General features: G+C 49.0%; 1 protein-coding gene across 2 annotated transcripts in view; it reads left to right on the forward strand.

The window, feature by feature from the left end:
* The window catches only part of VANGL1 (VANGL planar cell polarity protein 1), a 54,614-nt gene extending 35,039 nt beyond the window's left edge, over positions 1–19,575 (forward strand). For both annotated transcript variants that reach the window (XM_038129802.1, XM_038129810.1), the window contains exons 6-8: positions 2,190–2,322; positions 4,256–4,490; positions 5,718–19,575. In XM_038129802.1, coding sequence (XP_037985730.1) covers positions 2,190–2,322; positions 4,256–4,490; positions 5,718–5,978 — 629 coding nt within the window. In that variant the 3' untranslated portion in view covers positions 5,979–19,575. The remainder of the gene's footprint in view (positions 1–2,189; positions 2,323–4,255; positions 4,491–5,717) is intronic.
* Positions 19,576–19,585: the final 10 nt, after the last annotated feature.

A 19,585-nucleotide genomic window follows, 5' to 3' on the forward strand; every position in this document is an offset into this window, starting at 1 on the left:
GATCTTCTCCTAAAGGCATCACCAATCTCATGCAGTACTCCTGGGTCCATAACATTAATTGGAGGTTTAGATCCTTACAGTGAGATATTCCTATCCTGACAGAGGAATTGGAAGGACAGGTTGCCATCATATGTCCTTTGCTGCCTGGAGTGCTGCGCATGGTTGAGTTGTGTTGCAGAGGAGGAGGAATCAGACATGCAAACAGAAATGCTCTGTGTCTTTCTAGAGGTGAAATCATTCATTCCAGCTGTTTGCTCTCAGTGAGGCCTGCTGTAGGGAAGGTGAGGGCCTCCTGATGCCACAGGTGTCTGCACATTATTCAGACCCCACAGCCTGCCAGGCTGGCTGCAGGATGTGCCATTCTGATTGCTGGCTGGTCTTCTCCTGCACTGCAGCATCTCTTCTGGAGTTGGCATGCTCTCTTTTCCTGCAGCACCTGCTGGGACAGTGGGACTCCCAGGTTCAGAGAAAGACTATCAGTCTAGTAGTGTGAATGGCTCAGAAGCTGCTAGCTCATGAGGCTTTGTTAGAAGAGAAGGAACCAGAAGCAAGCTGCAGATGTGGCTGGCAGCCTTTCCAAGTGTCAAGCTTGTGAGCCTGCCAGGGCCTGGAAACTCCTGCCTTCCCTTCTGGGGCAGTACTGGTTGCCTGGGCTGTTCTGTAGCTGCCTTTGTGGACATGGAAATCTCAGGCTTAGAAGCATGTCCTTAAGAAGATTCCATCCATCTTACAAAGCAGAGTGTAGTTCTGGCTGCAGCTTATATCCTGGCAGCCTGACAGTCTCTTATACCCTTCTAGTCAAGAGACAGTAATGCTATTAAGGCAGCCTAATTTGTTGACAGCTTTTGTATTTGATACTGCAGCAGCCAGGAAAGAAAAACATATTGCTGTAATCTCTCTTATGCAGAGTGGGGCGGTTCACCTTCAAAACCGGGATTTTCATTGCCGGGTGTAGTCAATGAGGCAAATTGCAAATGTAACCCAAATTTGGGAGCTAGTGTCTCCCTTGAGTCATATCCTCCATTTCAGGGCTGTCAAACAAAGTCTGAAATGTTTAGACTCTTAAGCTATTTGTGCTTGTTCTTCCCACTGCTGAGTTTCAGGCTTCTGTCTTGGAATCTGGTTTGGGCTTTTTAGGAAAAAAATTAAAAAGAGTTGCCCTTGCTTGAGCAGAATAATTTTGAGCGTGTCTGTGCAATTGATTCGCCTTAACTGCTGCCAGCTGAGGGTGTGGGCCAGAGCAGTTTGGCACAAATCAGCTCTTGGTGGCTTGGAGTTAGTCCTAGACTAGCACTTAGCTTTGGGTAGAACCACCTCTGCCCTCTATCTGGATAGAAGACTCTATAAACTCTTCTGGGGCAACCTTTTTCCTCTCCCTACCTGAAAAGCCAGAGCTGAGGGCTTCATGGGAGAGTGGAAGAACATAGTACTGTATTTAAAAGTCACTAGTTAAGGGCTTGTAGTAGACAGCTCTGTGGGCTGACTGGGTGTTACAGAGCAGTTTGCAGCTTCCCTGTTCTGTGGCTCTGTAGGATCTGTTAAGAGCAGCAGAAGCTCTAAGGGTAGGCGCTGCTCAGAGTGCCATGAGAAGCTGCTACACATATAGACCCCATCTGTGGGACTGCTGCTCTACCAGCACCAGCCCTTCTAGGAAACCCTATGCTTTGTCTGAAGATGACCCTGCTGTCCCTTGCATCCCGTTTCCCCTTCCTGTGAATAACCGTCTGGAGTTTGGCTTTCATTTATTCATCTCCATGTCTCATTATATTCTTGTGTTTGTCTCTCTCCTCTTTCCAACTTCTCACTTTTTGTGCTCTCACACTGTCTTGATGCTGAAATGTGATATGCTCCAGCTGCCCTTGCCTTCAAACTGAAAGCATATGTAATGGGGGGTAAGTTGCATCCTTGGCATGTCCACCTCACACTGCCTTTGTGTATGTTTTGTGAGACCCTCCATCCCAACTAACTTCCCCTGTCCACGTGCCAGAACGCCCTCTCTAAGCCTGTGCTGCCTTGCAGGGTTTCTGCCGGAGCTCCTGAGGATCGGGGAAGGGTTTATAGCGTTGTCTGGGAAAGCTGGAGCCCCAGAGCCCAGTGACAGCTGCTGTGGGTTGCTGGTCTGTCCCAGCCCCAGCCCTGTGGCACTGACACGGCCTTTGTCTCCTCTGTGCCCGTCCTTACCCCCGCAGGCCCAGGTAACAACGCGTCGGGGCAGTCCCGGGCCATGATCGCAGCTGCCGCCCGGCGCAGGGACTCCAGTCACAACGAGCTCTACTACGAGGAGGCCGACCACGAGCGCCGCGTCAGGAAACGCCGGGCCAGGTAAAGCCACCCTGTGCCGGGTGCTGCTGTGAGGCTCGGCCGGCCACGTGCGGCTTGCCGAGCCTGGAGGGTGCCCCCGACCCGCCACGGAGGGCTGGCTGTAAATCTGTCACAGGGAGGGAGCTTATGAAACACAGATGCAAAAGGGACAGTGGCAGCTTGCAACTGGAATTACCTGAAGAATGTGCATGCAGCTGAGCTCATGTATACGAGGCAGATAAGCTAATGCAGTGTCGTGGATTAGGGAGCAGTCCAGTGCTTGACAAGTCTGTAGTTACTTGCTGTAGGAAATCCCATTATTTTCACTCATGCCCAAGTTTGTCAGCTGAAGTAATCCAGAGACAGGATCGGTTGTGTGCTTGGTGTTGCCTATTCTTAGGTGAGGAGAATATTTGTGTTTGCAGGCTAGTCAGAAGGACAGTTTGACTGGCTTTCAGTGAGTTGAGGAAGAAAGACTTAACCACAAGCAGTTATTATTTTGAAACATAGATATATCTTCTGCCAGTCGTGCTAAGGCTGCAGAGTTGATGCTTTGTTGAGGTGACCCAAGACAGTGCCCCTGTTTGCTCAGGAGCCTAATTGCAGTCTGTAGTTAACATACTAACAGTTTGAGGTAAGTTGCTTATGGGCAGGCTCCCCTGAACTGAGCTAAGTTTGGAAGGAATGTGTCATAACTGGAAGGAGCTGACTTGATTTGAGTTTTCTTTTGGTAGTTTGTTTCACTGGGAAAGTGCTGGTGCTACGTCCCATCCTTGCCTGCTTCAGTCTGACCTGTGCTCTATAGCCTCTGTCTTTTAGGCCCTCTTCCAGCCTCAGAGCAATAGGAAGTTAAACTTGTCCTTCTGTGAAATGTGGCATCCTAACTTGGGCACATCTCCTGTGCTTGCTGGGTTTGGTTAGAGCAACTGCTTAGTCAGAGGGGAAACCATCAGTCACTAGATAAGGCCAGATATTTCAGGCCAGGAGTTTAAAACTGATTTCCACCCCCACCTCCCCCATGTCAAGTTAAACAAAATGGGCAAAGGTCAGGACTTCTCGTGCTGTTCCTCGTGTACAGCCTGAATGAAGTATGCTGTACCTCTGCTTGTGGTGAGGCAGTTGCCCCTGGCTTTAAGATGTGTTTGATATTGAGATCATTGTGGACGGTCATCGGTGACTTGAGAGCAAATTAAGTATAAAACAAGTCCTTTCTGAAGGGGCTGAAGTGTTCTGTTGGGTGGCTCTTCCGTTATTGTTTTTTCCTCACTAGCTGCAGTGTAGCCCCTCACTTGCAAGCTAGCCCAGTACGAAGGAATGAGTGTCATAAGACACCCTTTTATCGTGTGGGCTTCGTGTTTGCTCACCTGTGCCAACACAGGAGTGGTTTGCAGATGATGCCTTAAGCTACAGTGTTAGGAGTGAAGATGGAGGAGTGATTTCACCCTTGCTATTCCACCCCAGTGGAGGGGTGCAGGGCAGTCATTGAGCAGCACGAGCTCTGTGCCCAGCAGGTGGAAACAGGAGCAGACTGCAGCTTGTGAGCACAGAGTGTCTCGGAGCAGGCTGTGTCCTGGATGGACCCTGGGGTGTGGTCAGCCTCCCCGAGTGCTTGCCTGTCCTGTGTGCTGGGACCGCTGCACTCAGACACGCGTTAAACGCGAGGGCAGCTGTGCCTTGTTTGAGTCACATAGCTGATGTTTATGCTGCGCTGGCAGAACCAAGTGCAGTGCTCAGGGCTTTACAACCTTAATCCTGCTTTATGGCCCTCAGTTGCTGGATGGCTTGGGCAAGGAAGAAAAAACTGCTGTCTACCCCTCAGTAGAGAAGATTTTGTGTAAATTGATGGCAGGTGGGAGTAGGGGGCTTGTAAATCCTGTCTCCCAGACTCTCCTTTAACCACAGACCCATCCTACTTCTTGTTATGACTCTTGCTGCCCTGATTTTCTTGCTGCAGGCTCGTGGTTGCAGTAGAAGAGGCTTTCACTCACATCAAACGCCTCCAGGCGGAGGAACAGCAGAAAGCTCCAGGAGAGATGATGGACCCCCGAGAAGCAGCCCAGGCCATCTTCCCCTCCATGGCAAGAGCTCTGCAGAAGTACCTTCGCACCACCCGCCAGCAGCAGTACCACAGCATGGAGAGCATCTTGCAACACTTGTCCTTCTGCATCACCAACAACATGACACCAAAGGTAATGAAAGCTTTCTCTAACACTGCTGCAGGAGGGAGGGAGAAGGGGATGGCACATCTGTGTGTGCAGACAGAACAGAAAGTTGTCAAGGGAGGTGAGTGAAGGCTTTCATAGTTGCTCCCTGTGAATTGACCAGTGTGGTGTAGGTTGCATCAGTATTGAGGGGAAGTAATATTTCCTCTGCAGCATCTTCTGTCTCTTTTTTTCTGAAAGTACTTATGAGGTATTTGTCCTTGAATCCAATTCAGCAAAGGAAATACTCAATAAATGTTTGAAAGGGTGGCTTTGTGTCACAGGAGTTTTCCCATCTGGCTTCTGGTAGCAGGATGATGCAGGTGGCAACCTGCAAAGGATCTTTTTTGGTTTTCTGCCCCCTCTGCCTTGCTGCATTTTGGACTGCTAATGATTGCCTAAATCTCTGTCTCTCTGACAGTGTTTCTAATTCATGAGCTGTTTGATCAAACATAGTTTGCTGCTTCATACCTAGGCTGTAACTGTTGGCTTGCAGACGCAGGGAAAGACTGAATGATAAGGGAAACGGGTTACACAATTCCCCTCCCACGCTCTACCTTCCTTTCTAAGAACACCCCACAGTCCTAGGGAAGGGTTTATTCCTGGACATTCACCCCGGACTTACTGCAGTAAGAGCAGAAATGCTGTCAAGAGATGGGGCTTAGCACCCTCTCACTGTGAGCCACCTGGGACCTTGCCCAGGTATGCAAGGGAATTTCTGCTGCCATTAGGATTGCAGAGGGACTTTAAAATACAAGCAAGGCCAAATGACATTTTGTATTCTGTTTTCAGTTTTGCACCCTCAGGCTGAAAACATGGAGACATCTGTTTACCACCTTAGCTTGGCCTGAAGGAGAGAGCCGCTATCCTGTCTGACTGTCTGGGATTGTAGTTTTGGGATCGGTTAAGGGGCTGGTACAGGAGAAATGACCTCTGCTCTCCTGAACTGCTGCCAGATGGTTGCGCTGATGGCAGAAGTCAGAGCTATAACTTTGCAAACTTGCTGGGATGGACTGAAAGAGGATCTCCTGATGCTTGTGTCTACTCCTGGGTCTGAAAAGCTGAGAGGGACTGGGGACAAGATGTCTTCTGAAGTGTTAAAGCTGAAACAATTTGTAGCATGACAAGCCCGTGCTCACAGCGCTGTATTTGGGGGTGGGAAGAGAGCAGGACGAGTTGTGGGGCTGGTGCTAACATATGTCCCGCTCTTGGCAGGCATTCCTGGAGCGTTACCTCAACCCAGGCCCAACCCTCCAGTATGACAGGGATCGCTGGTTCTCCAAGCAGTGGACGCTGGTCAGCGAGGAAGCGGTCACAAGCGGCTTACAAGACGGCGTCGTGTTTGTCCTCAAGTGCTTGGACTTCAGCCTTGTTGTTAATGTGAAAAAAATCCCCTTCATCAAACTCTCAGAAGAGTTCATAGACCCTAAATCTCATAAATTTGTCCTCCGCTTACAGTCTGAGACTTCAGTCTAAGGGATTTTGAGGGTGGGTTGTTGGGAGATTTTTATTTTTGTTTTTTTCAATATCGTGCTTTTGGGTTTAATTTCCCCAATGCTGACTGAAACTGGCAGATGATGGACCAGTAATATTTGACCATCTGCACTTTATTTGGAAAGGGGAGGGGGGAGTTGGGATATCTTATCTAGGAAGAAGTATCTTAAGAGGCAACAGGGCAACTTGGCTCAGTTAGCTCAGCCTTGGAGACAGAACAGATTTTTTTTCTTTGCCCCTCTTTCCAGGCATCTTGTAACTCTCACGCTCTCTTTCTCTGCACAGCTGCAGTGTCAGAGTTGTTGCTGGAGCGCTGCCTTACACCGTGCACGCCTGCACCCTTGTGTCTCTGCTTTTGCCACCCGTGGCTGCTCCCAAGGGCTCGTTGCTCACCTGTCCCTCACAGAAGTCTCTTGGCACAGGGTGCCACAGTCCCTGCTCACTTGGGGAGGAGGGGATATCAAAGGGTGGGGGTGTGAGGGGACTTGAATTCTTTGTTCTTCTTCTCCTCCTTGCCACGTGCCTCTTCTGTCAGTGCCAGACCTGTATAGGCATAATGGGATGGTTTCGCCCTCTGTGAAATTGCTTGTCTTGAACTGGATCAGCCCATTTGCAGCTCTTCAATTTATTTTTTTTTCCTTATCAGTGCTTGTTAGTGAAGCTGTTCTTCATGTCACAGCTCCCTGTTACCTCTCCCCTGCTTCTCTCTGTCCTGCTTGTCAGCATCTTTCTCAGGCAGGCCCAAGGCTTCCTTTTTCTGTCTCCTCTGTCTGGCTCTCTGAATGTTTCTCCAGGCACTGCCGCTTCCTTTTGCACCTGCAAGGGCTGTGTATTTGCACTGGGACAGGGTCAGTAAGTAGCTGGCTCCTCCTTAGATAAATCACAGACCCTCCCTACGTCTGACAGCCTCTTTGAGGGGAAGGGGGTGCAGGCAGGAATGTGCCCCTCCCTCTCTAGCCAGCTTCAAGTGCGTCTGGAGAAAAGAGGGGCAAAAACACTTCCTTCAGGAGAGGAGCCAGGGAAAGGCTGACCTTTGCCCCATTCACCTGCTTTGGAGAACTGTTGTGCTCTGGAAACACTGCAGTGAGTCCTTCCCCACCATACGCCTTCAGCTGTAGCTAAGAAATACCAAACAATGCCTGAATGTTGAAAATCTGCCTGCCTTTCTTGGCCTTGCTGTACTGTGGGAGTTTCTGCTCAGCGTTGGGATCTGCTTCTAAAAGATGCAGTTTTGTTTGTGAGGCTGCCTTTGCCCACCAGTGCAGCTTTCATGTGTGAATTTAGTCACCTGAGTTTGGAAGGTTTGTTTTTAATGGTGAGCCTAAATCGCTGTCTGAAGTCTGATTGCCAGCACAGAGCATGGAGTGATTGGAGCCGGCTGCAAGGCTGGCAGTGACCTGAAGGTCCCTTGAGATCCATGTGAATGTAAATGATCAATTTATTCTGCTCAGTCTTTTGCCATGCAAATATTCCTTATCAGGCAGGATCTAGCCTGCCCTCCATATGGATGTCTTAACAAGGCCCTAGTTCCAGCAGTGTGAGTCAGTGCCTTTCATTGCCAGCCTGCTCAGTCTTCTGAGGAGGGCTGTCACTGCCCCTCCTGTCCCTTTTGGCCTTTCCCAGCTCTTCCTAGGCCGGCGTGGGCTGGCTGGTTTCCACAGGGAGCAGCCACCTTAAACAGGGATGCTGGGAATGGGGCAGGAGGGTCCATCCTTTTCCAGCTTCAGCTGTGGAGTTGCATGTCCAACAGCAGCTATGGGTAGTCCTCTTGGGATCGAGGGAGCGCCCTGGTGAGTGAGGGTCCAAAGTGATGATTCCCCATCCAAGTGACGCCTGCAGTTTCCTTCACCTTTCTTACATGCACGCAGTGGTCTCCTGGATCCTTTTTAGTCTGTGTAATGTGCCAGATGTGGTTGTCAAGAAACTGGGTGGCACAGCACATGATGGGATTATGCCCTTTGCCCTTAAAGGATGGGAAGTAGGTAGTGTTTTCCCCTCTCTAAGCTCAGTGTTTGGGTTTTTTGGCAGGCTTTCAGGTAGTCTCCATGGCAACTCCTTTATTGACTGTGGCCTTTGCAGTGTTTTACTTTGGAAAAATAGGTTGATTTATTCCTTTAAAAGGAAAAAAAAAGGAAGGTGAACATACAATATCTTACACTTGGCTCTCCTGAAGATGCCTACACCTGGCTTTTATGATGTGCATAACCAGCAGGGTGGGAGAGACTGGGAGTAGCTTGGGAGACTGTGGAACGCTTAATACCTGTGTGGAGGCTACTGCCTGTGGCTGAGTTGGCTCATTTCTGTGAAGCCAGAACAAGAACCACCTTGCCGAGGGCTTGGGTGTGCCATGTATGTGAGAGCACCTTGTCACAGGCACATCTACAATACTTTTTTACTTTCCCAGCATTTCCTTCCCCTTTCCTTTTCTCTGCCCCATGAGGAGGGGTGGTCTGACAATATCTGCTCAGGAAACTCATGTCTTAATTTTGTTGAATCTTTTAACACATGGAGAACCAGACAGAAGCAGCGTGTGTATAGTCTGGGTCTGCTTCTTCATCTTTGTGCTGTGGTTCAACACTGCCTTTTCTGCCTGCTGCCAAAAAGGACACTGTCAACAGGGGCCAACTCCTACATTAAATGCTCTTCCTTATATCAGCAGCACGAATGCTTTGCCTGATGATATCTGAAGGAGAGGACTCTCTCAAATGGTCTCTTTAGAGGTGCAGGCTGCTTAGAGGTGAGGACAGACTGAAAGGGGAATCATGATTCCTGCATATTCCCTGTTCTGGTATTTTTAGTGAAATTTTTTGGGGTCTCTCTTGCTTCCCTTCTCCATGCAAAATCAGGGGACCACTGTCATACCTACCTCACTGGAGTGTTGTGAGGCAAAACTCAACTTGCTTTCAAGTGCTTTGAGATCCACAGTTGGATCTGTGGCATCTGTAGGAATTCAAACTCCATTAAAAATACTGAGCGGTGAGTGCGGACTGGTTTGTTTAACTCTGTTTATAGCCAGCTAATGAGTAAGAATGGAGTCATAGGGATGAAGCTCTGCTCCAATTCCTGCAGCCCTTACTTCTGCCGAGCTTGCCAAGAGCTGAGCATAAATACAACTTGGAGGGTTTGCCAGCCAAGTTGCAGGCTGTTCGTCCAAATGCCTCTCCTTTCCTGCACTGTCTCCTTGCACATATTTTCCTTCCTCTCTCCCAGTCTGGATGTTTGTACCTGGTTGGGAATTGTGGGGGGGTTTATTCGAATTCAAGTGGTTTTTTTAAGACAGCCCTGTTGGTAATGGAGTGGTCAGTATCCCCTTTGGAGATGATCCTTGCACTGGACGTCCTTCACTGGAAGCTGATCCATTTGATAGGGTGCTGTGCTGCCCAGACAGGAGTGGTGGTGCCCCACTCCTCTGTTCCATGTTGGCACGTTTCCTGTAACTCAAGTATGCTGCTCAGATACTTTAAAGGCTATGGGTTTTTTTGCTCTCAGATTTGTTACAGCCTAAATCCAAAGCCATGCTGAGATCTTGCAAAACCAGATGCAGCTAAGACTTTCAAGTGTTCTAGAGCAGATGGAAATGGCTGTGGGTTTCTGTGAAGGCTGGCTTTCTCTTTCCTGACTATAAATTGAAATATTTGAATTTCTTGCATCTTCCAGGAGTGTAGGGGCAGATACTACTCCTAATACATTGCCAGTCCTGTGACTGGGCATGCGCAGGTGTTGTCACATCTGTTGGCCTCTCACTGCCATGTGACTTCAGCTGTGGCTGCAGACTCTGTGAGGCTGCCCTGGATCTCGGTGTCCTTTCCCACACCTGGAAGCTGAGTAGGCAGCACTCTTGGACCTGTAAGCATTATAGCACTCCCCTCCGTAGCATATCTGCAGGGCTGGGAGGTGTTGAGGCTGTGCTTGGAGGCTTGGAGGCAGTGCACAGTAAGGCTCAAGTTTGGAGATCTGAACAAATCCCAGCCCTTATGAAGTCTCCAGATGTTTTCCTTTGGGATGGGGCTCTCTGTGCAACACCTTGGGAATCCACTGTTGTTGAGTTCAGCCAAAAGCTGTAGAGAAGGAATATCTGGAGCTGGTCCTGCCTCACATAAGTAACTTTGAAAGGTCTTGTTTGAGATGTGCTCACTTCCAACACTTGCGGCTGAAGAAATTGAAAAGATCCTTAACTTGCTAAACATGGAAACCTGTTCAAGCCAATTTCATCTTGCTCACCAAAACTTGTAATTCTGCCCTTTTCAAAGGATAAACAAAAGTCTTGCAGTCTTCTTCAACAGTGCTGTAGTCTGGTTCCAAGCTGGCTCCTCACATGGGCTCAGTGCTGCCCAGCTGTGTGAGAGCTACTCACGACTGTGTGTGCAGGTGTTTTGTCATTCAGCTTGTGTGTGTCTGTGTGTGCTTTTCCCCCTCTGTTTGCACATTATATGTGTTTAAAGCCTCAAGCCAGACTTGTGGCTTAGTGTTTCAGCTGTCCTTAAGAAGGAAGTGCTCTTGGAATTGAGCTGGTTTTAGAAAACAAAAAGGAAACCCCCCAGATTTCTGTTCTGAAAGACATGGCTTCGGGCCGTGATGTCTCCTACAGGAGTGTTACTCCTCCTGCTTCCAGGCTGCTGCCTCCCATCGATGATGACCAAAAGTTGCCGTTTCCATCAGCTGTGAGCGGTGCGGATCGCTCTGGGCCCGTCCCTCCAGCAGACTGCGTTGTGTTATCCCTGGTGCACATGGAGCCCTGTGGGCAGCAGGCAGCCGGCCCTGCCCTGGATGTGCTCTGCCCAGGGAAGGAGGGAGGGGATCCTTCCTTCCCTCTGGCTGCTTCCCGGGCACCTCTCACCAGCACTGACCATGCTTGGGGGTATCTCGTGTGTGCACAGTGGGGAGATGCTGTGGCCACTACCTGAACAGGCATAACTGTGAAGGAATCTTACACTCTCCTGTGCCTGTTTCTTTAATTCAGCATTATTGTGTCTTGGGGCAGGGGGTGGGAGCGAAATGCCCTTCCCTCACCCTCCTTTATCACTGTGTAATACTTTTTCTACACACACTGTGTATAGTAAGAAGGGTTTTGCCAAGGTTTTCTAATTAATAGACACTAACCAGCATTTCTTTCTTTTTTCTCTTCTTTGCACATGTGACTTTAACTGCAGTGGTACATGGTCTTTCTGTTCTTTTCTAATTGTGAACTTAAGTAAGCAAATTCCTGGTGTCTGTGACATTAATGCACTGTGGGTTTAGCCTTGTAAATTGTTCTGTTCCAAGCTGGGTTCTCTTAAGTTATAGCTGGATGGGGTTTTGTTGTTTTTTAAACTGAAACATAAAACTGTTTTACACTTTGCATATTTTGTACAGTAAAATTCTGGAAATAAACTGAAACCAGATTTGATTGTCCCACTCCTTTCTCTTACCCTTTCAGATGAAAAAGCTCTTCTGGTCTTCAAGCATTCCTTAGCTGTGGGCAGAAGGGGCCCTGCAAACATGTGGTTTAGCTTTTTTGAGGCTGTCTTTTTGTCACCCTCATTTCCAGGCATTTCTGTTCTGCCCTGCCACAGTAAAATGCAAACTCATTTATCACTCCTGAAGGAAGACTGGTGACTGCTTTGAACACCTGAAATCTCAAATGATGGGGAGCAAAAGCAGCTGGGGAAGGGGGGTGGTGGGGGGGCATGACTGGAGTGGGAACAGGTTTTTCTGCCTCCTGTGTTCACATAGTTTGCACACAAATTATGAAGTGTAGGATTCACTGCCGAGTTCCTTATTTGGCTCTGGTGGGGAGGAGGAGTGGCGAGAGGCAGAAAAGCCAGTGCTCCTTGTTTGTGTGGATGCAAGCCTGTGCTCTGCTAAAAAGAGGTGCAGGGAATCTCACCTCAACAGCCTGTCTGGGTGTGGCTTTCCCCACCATCAGTTTCCATCTCCAGCCCACCAAGAGCTCAGAAGGATCAAGAGCTGTGCCCAAGGAAATGTGGGAGCAGCTTTTTCTACATGTTCTTTGGTGCCCCCCCTTCAGGCCAGCCCAGCAGCTCTCCTTGGTAGCTTCAGCTGCTGGAAAAATCCACAGGATGCTGCTCTTCAGCGAAAAAGAGTGCAGCAGTTGTGAAGATAAGCAGCACAGACATAAATGTCTCATGGGTAAATCTCTGCTTGTATTTGGGCTAGAGAGAGCTGAACTGAGGCCTGTGAGGAAGCAGGAAGGGTGGGGTGGGGGTGTTCTCTGTTCTGCCTCCTGCCCTGCCTTGATCTTTGCTTTTGATCTGTCCCTCTCATCCCACTGTTGCTTTGGCAGTGCCCAGCCCTGCAGTGTTTGCAGGTCAGCTCCCAGAGATGGCCAGGGAAAGGAAGGAGCGCTGCTGCTGCCCTGCAGAGGCTGAGATGGGGCTGCAGCTGTTGCTGGTGCCCTCCTGGCCACCAGAGGAAGACCTGACTTGTTGGACCAGAGCCGTGGAGGAGAGGCTCTGTGGGAGTCGGCCGCAGGTGTGTCATGGGAAGGTGTAAGCAGCAGGAATTTGGCATAAACAAGATACTGGGCTTGTCAGCCTCGTTCCAGGCTCTTAGCCTTGAGAGCTGTGTCTTTACATGTGAGTTCAGCATGCTCTGTTTCATTTCTGGGATAGTGCTGATACCAAATCAACACCTGACTGCTGCCAGTTGTGGTGCTTTCTGTCCTGCTGTGGGCTGTGGAAGCTGATGGAAGGAACAGGCTTTGCTAGAGGGACTAGTTCCCTTGGCCTTCACCCAGAGCTCACATACCTGAATCATAAAGGACTGTGGTATGTAGCTCAGCAGAAATTAGAGCTGAGGGAGCTGATCTGGTTTGGTCAAGTCTTTTTACTGAAGTTGCACAGACCTGTGAGGTGTGGTGGAGCCTCAGGTGCAACACTGGGTTATGTATTACAGACCCAAACCTCTGAGAGAAAGGGGATGGAGGTTTTTACTGGAAAAAACCAACCTCTTGGAGGGACCTGGTATTCTGAACCAGAGGTAAGCACCTTTTGCCTGAGGGACATAATGGACTTGAGAAGGAGATGCCTCTCCTGCAGTGCTCTTCTTGACCGTATGGGCATAGGACGCTGGCTGTCCTGAGACAGCACAGCACCAACTGCCTGCTGTGGGTATTTGGTGGCTGAGCTGTGGCTTAATTCACATGAAGATAGATTGGTTCTGGTAGGTGATGGCACCAGACCTCACAGCTGTGGACACCGAGAAAGCATTAGCTGTGGGGAGTGATGTAGGAATCTGTGGGGCAAAGGGGCCATATCTAGTCAGGACATAATAAATGGGGTAAGAGAGGGATTTGTCACCTGCAGCAACAAGCTCCAGAGCCTTGCTTGAAGCACTAGCAGCACCTCACCATGTGATATTGTCAGCTAAATTAATAGTTCAGTGAGACATCTGGCTGTGGAGGTCGGCAGGACTTCAAACCCCTAAGCACCTCCTGGTGCAATGAGCTGGCTCTGCTGTGTCAGTCCCAGGTCTCAACTCCTGGGAAGTACAGGAGGGGTTGAACTCCAAGGGCTTCCGAGGGGTCCTGGAGCTCAGAACAGGTGGGGTAGGTGCGAGGGAAGGGGATCTCTCAGCAGGACATGTTGTCTCACAACAGCGTCCAGAAAGGGAAGGCGTGCTGGGAGTTGGCTAAACAGAGTGCTTTGATTTGGCTTTCAACAGCACTCCTGAGTTTATGTTGGACTGGGAGGGGGATGGGTTTAGGTTACAGTCCTTTCCGGTACTGACAGAGGACATCCATTCCCTTTTCACGTGTGCACGCATGGACTGCTGGGTCAGGAGGTGCTGAGAGAAAAGAGGGCACTGAGCACAAGGTGTCTGCAGAAGCAGGGATGGTGTAGTGGAGTGATGGCACATGCATAAAGCATTAGCTGTGAACAAGGTTACCCGAGTTGCTTTGAAAAGCTGTAACAAGTTTTACAGCCCTGCTGTGAGGTGATGTACTAGTTTATGCTGACATGATGCTAGGAAAGCGGAGAGCACCTTAAACGGGAAGAAAGCTGTTTTCCTGTTTGACCCCATCTCCCTGTCCCTCTCCATAATGAACTTGTAAAAGGCTGTGGAGTGTTTGGGTTCCACCCCCCCACTCCCCCCTCTGCCTACTGCTCACATTCTAGTCTGTGTTCAGGTTGGGGCGTGCTGCAAAGCCTGCTCCAAAGCCCTGAGCCGATCTTCCCTTCCTCCAGAATCTGGGGACCTGAACGAAGACACTGGACAGGACCTGGGGCTTGCTCTGGTTCCAGCTCAGTTAATGTGAACAGCCTGGGGCCCCCAGGAGCCCTCCCACTGTGGCACTGCTGCTTGGTGGCCTCTCAAAGTCCAAGGGTGCTGCCTGCAGGAGAAGACCTGGTTTTTGTGCAGAGACCTCAGCCAGGACAGAGGGAACAATCACTCTTCGGGCTCTGTGTGGGCAGCACTAAATACAGCTTAAAGAGGAAGGAGGAAGAAAATTTTTACCTTGTGGATGTGCATTTGAGGTAGCTGAATGAACCCACCTTGCTTATGTATCAAAATTAGGAGCAAGAAGCAAAGCCTTGAGAGACAGTAACACAAGGAAGTGTCAAGTCAGTGGAAGAGACTTTAGAGATTAGGGTATGGGTTTTCCCTCCAGCATCCTTAGGAACATGAAGGCACAAAAATTTTTAAAAAACTGAGACACCACAAATTGCTCTAGGCATGAAGCTACTCTGTAAACTGAAATATTTTAAGTATCTTCTAAAGGCAAGAATCATGTTTAGAAATGCTTAAGCATCTAGTCTTGCTTGTCTTTCTTTCCTTTTTCTTTTTTTTTTTTCTTCTTCTTATTTAAAAAGGTAGCTCAAATGAAAAGTGGATGCATGGGGAGAAGGGAGATGTGTTTGACAAAACACATTTGATTCAGCCTCTTTGAAAGTTTTAAGAGACATTCAGAATGGCATGGCCCTTTGGACCTCTCTTCAGCACAAGTCAGATGCTGTGGGCATGCTTTGGAAGAGGGGAACAAGAAGGAGCTGATTATATCTGGGCCACAGATGTGAAACAGATCTGCAAACCTTTTAGCTTCTATTTTGTAAAAGCTCATTCTTGAGTACTCATAATACCAGATCCAACAGTTGATTATAATTTTGCTTTGTAAGTGGTTGTGAGAAACTGGTTTAGTAATTCAGTAACTAGACTGTGGGAAGCTGTGCAAATTCCTTCAGCAGCTTCATCTTGTGGGGACTAAAATGTTCCTCAAACATTTAGCTACTTTTGTTGTTCAATAACCTCTCTCTTTGTCACTGGCAAGAGCAGTGAATTTGAACATTCTTCGAATGTTGAATTGAATTTTAAAGCGAAAATCAAAATCCAACAATAGGCAAATTTCAGGGCTGCTCTCTGGTCAAACATCACTTTATTTTCCAACCGTGTTACTGAGGGAGGGACCTAATTCAAACAGAGCTTTCTCCAAATCCAAAAGCACATGAGGTTGCCCACGGTTATTTAAGTGATTTACCTGCCACCCACGGCCAAGGGAGGGCTCAGTCAGGACAGCCACTGGTAGTCTCTGGCAGAGAGGTGGCTCTCTGGCTGCTGTTGATGTGGGATACCCCCTCCAGCAATCTCAGCTCGTTTAACCCTCAAGGCTTATTTCTTGTATATGAAGCCATGACACTTGTCTTCCGCTCAGATGGTGTGGTGGTGTGATTGCTGGTGGCACTGGGTGTTACTGGTCTCTTCCCACAGTGACAGCAATTAGGGCTCTGTTGCAGGGTTTTAGTTCCTCTTCTAGATTTTGGGACAGCGGGAAAAGAGGTCCACCAAAAGATTCTGCTACTTCTGCCTAGGCTGGTGAAATGGCTTTTCCCTGAGTATGTCCCACCTGTCCTCCTCAGAATAAAAGCCAGTGACAGCCTTGTCTAGGCATCTTTCTCCTCAGAAAGGAAATGTCCCTCCTCATGTTCACAGCTGTGGGGACTCAGCACAGGCTTGTGGCAGTGGTGTGAGGGAGGCTGCTGTCTCCCTAGGCTGGGGAAGGAGCAGTAGGGGCAGGGAAGGACTCTGTCCTTCAGTGACCCTCAGTACCATCTGCTGTGGGGGTGGGTTGAGAAGAAGGAAGGAAGGAAAATGGGCTACATAGAAATGGAGAGAGAAAATAAATTTGGGGACCCAGTGAGGATCAGAAGAGTAGTATGTCAAGAGGCATGAAAAGAAGGTGAAAAAGCTGTTTTCTTGTTTTCCATAGCATTAGGGACAATGCCCTTTGAGTGCTTTGCTGATCCCCTTTATCACAGGGACTTGGCAAGAGAAAGCCGGGAGCGAGGCACCGGAAGGATCTTTGCTTCCATCCCAAAGGCAGTTTGTAATCTGATTCCTGAAATGGGTCTTCAAGCTGTAAGGAAGCTCTGTAGGTTTTTTTTTTCTTAGCACCTTTTAAACCTGGCAGAGTAGAGTGTTCTGGGAGCTGGGCCAAGACTCTGCCCTGGGCCCTGCCCCGGGCCCTGCCCCATGGTCCCCATTGTCATTAGATGTCATTTTCTGCCAAGGAGGAGTGAGAGTCATCCCACGGCTGTCCCCCAGGAGTACTGACAGCCAAGGACTGCTTTGCTAGAGGTCAGTGGTACAAGGGAGTGGGGAGAAGGCAGGGGACGCTGCAGTGCAGTGGGTTGACCCAGAGTCTTGGGTTCCAGGTACAGAAACCTGCTGGCACAGCCTCGTTACTGAGGTCAGTTATCCATCCTGCTGCGCTCTGCTCTTTCCAGTTTCTAGCAGCTGCTCTTGCACTGCGTGGCATGGATGTACCTGGATTGTGAAAGCAGCCAGGAGGCAGTGAGCTTTGCCTCAGAGGCCTGGCGTGCTTCTTGCCTGTTTTCCATCCTCCTCTTCAGCCCCTCAAGTCCAGGCATCAGTGTGCAACTGGCTGCGTGTGGGACTTCCTCAAAGCCAAAGCTTGGCTGCAGTGGAGAGGAATCCAGATGCAATCTTGGCCTCTTTTCACAAGACTGTAAGTCAGTGGCAGCTGGGAAGTGGTATGTTCCTGTCTAATTAATTATTTTCCAGGGAAAAAAAGGCGATGTTTTCTGTTTGGTCTCTGTGATGGATCCATCATTCCTTTAGGTATGATGTGCAGATAGACACGGAGAAGCAGCCGGTGTCCTTGGCTCTGTGTTCACGTTGGTGTCTGGCTGAGCAGCTTCGTTCTGGGACAGGAAGCAGCTGAGATCTCTGGTTTCACTATGGGGCTGTTCCTTTTCCAAGGGAGGCAGGAGACTCATCACTCCTCAGAAACATCACAAAAACTGCTGACCCTGAAAACATGGAGTAATCTGCGGTTTCCAGAGTGCCTCCCTTGTCCTTTCCTCCTGCAGCTGTTTCCCAACGGTTGACATAAACTCGGAGCACTTTTGGGTTCACAGAGCCTCTACATCAGTGACTGCTGCAGAGGCAGAAACTTTCTCCTCCATGCTGCAGTATGAGAGCTTCAGTGTGCTGCTCCTAATGGGTTTCCTTCTCCCTTGATTGTTGCCCATGAGCAGCACAGGGTGTGCTGTGGTACAGCACCCCAAACAAACCCCTCAGCTCTGCCCTCCAGCCCTGTGTCTGGGAACTGGGAGAAGGTGCTGCATAACTTGGTGTTCTTGCCACATATAATGTGTTAGGAGGGTCCTCACTATCACTGGGGATGGATAAGACCATGTGTTGGAATACTTTGGGTAATAAGTTGACAGTGGTGGGTTAATGGTCAGACTCAATGATCTTAGGGGTCTTTTCCAACCAAATGATTCTGTGAAGAAACTGATCAGCTTGAAGCACTTGTCCTTGGATGAGGGCAAAATACAATTCCTGTCTTTATCTGTATAAAGACCTGTTCAGTATGTCTAGTTAACATGCAAAAGAACTATTTGTGAAGAGAGACGTGCTTGTCAAGCACTCAGTGCTGCCCACGTACACAAATTTGTATTTTTTTATTAAAGGGGTTTTTTGCAGGTTCCTCATCCAAATGTGCTGACTCTTTCTTCTCAGTGTATAGTGGGCAGGGTTAGGCTGGCTTTGCTCCTCAGGGCCACCAGTGCCTTTCAAATGCCAGGTGTTCCTACTTGTGACAGAGGAGCCCAGGAGCACCTGCGATCCTGTGTGCCATCCCCATACCACTGTCTTACCTGCCCCTGCAAGAAAAACACTCATATTCAAGCTGCCCTCTCCTTCACAGGGGGCATTGTGTCCTTCAGCTGTTTGGTCATTAGGATCTTGGGGCAGACAAGTCGTTACAGTTAAATGGGAAAAGCTTTGCTGCCCAGCCATCCTCATTGCTGCAATCCTTCCTCTGTGGCAATGCTTTCCTAACTTTTTATGTGATTGTCCTGAAAGCTGACGATAAACAGTTCCTGTTTGTGGGCAAAGACAATGCTGAGAACTGTAATGGCAGACTGAGGGAAGAGAGAAAGGACAGCCCCATCCCTGGCACCATGAAGGAGTGGCAGCTGTAGGATTAGCTCTTTCCCTGCATAACTCAAGGGAAACTTTCCATAAACAACTGGCACCACTCCCCAGTATGAGTTCAGCCTCTACACTTCTACATTATTCATTTCTTTTCCCCCTAGAGGTCTCTTGCTTTGACATGTTCAAGTGCCTGTGAAACACCTGTGCACTTGAACAAGTCCCTAGTGCTGTCTGCAGGGTCTACCTGCTCTGCCTGGGTAATCTGTGCCTCTCAGAGCATCTAGAGTGGGGCACTTCAGAACAGAGGAGCATCCACAGTGGGAGAGGAGCACACAGAAAGCACTCAGGCACTCGGCACGTCTGGAGATTGTGCCAGTTAGCAGTAGAGGAACTTTTCATTATTCTTTGTGTTTGGAGCGACTGATGGCCAGTGCAGGCTGTTACCTTATGCAGGGTGAAACTGTGCATGTTTTGCTCCTCAGATAAAGATAAGCTAGTTCTTTTCTCAGGTCAGTAGCAGTCCCTTAATCACAGGCCAGGAGGCTACCAGAGGGCTGCTTCTGCCTCTTCTTGCTCCTTACCAGTGTGGGTGAATGAGACCTTGAGTCCTGCTCGCTCCCTCTCTGAGCTGGGGTCCTCCACCAAACCTTGAGGAAAAAGCAGAAGGAGAGTGCTGGGCACCCTCTCAACCAGCAGAGAGTAGGGTGTGAGTGGAAGAGAGGAGGACACCTCCATGCTGACAGCATGCTGAATTTCAAGACTTTTGAAGGTTGTTCATCATCCCAGAGCAACCAGTTGATTGTTCTCCCTGAACAAACTTGGTTCATCTTCTAGGCAACCATAAGGAAGCATGCAAGAGCAAATGGTTGACCTGAGGGCTTTGCTGCCTTGTCTATTCTTCTAACAATCTGTATCTGAAAAGCACGTGTTGAGGGTTTGATGCTCAACAAGGAGCTAACTTGGCCTACAGTCATCTACCATGTTAGCACGGTATTCATTCTAGTGCATAGAGACAGAGAGAAATCCAGCCATGTGTTGTTCATACTGGTATTTTCCACCAAGGGGATATGGCACATATGGGAACATATCAATACTTCAGCTTTCTCATACCAGTAGTTTCAAATTTCTATTTCAGCTAATGTTGAGAGAGGGAGTCAAAGAAACTGATCAACAGGCAGGGGGAAAAAAAA

The sequence above is a fragment of the Motacilla alba genome, chromosome 1 (genome assembly GCF_015832195.1).
Source record: "Motacilla alba alba isolate MOTALB_02 chromosome 1, Motacilla_alba_V1.0_pri, whole genome shotgun sequence".
NCBI lineage: Eukaryota > Metazoa > Chordata > Aves > Passeriformes > Motacillidae > Motacilla > Motacilla alba.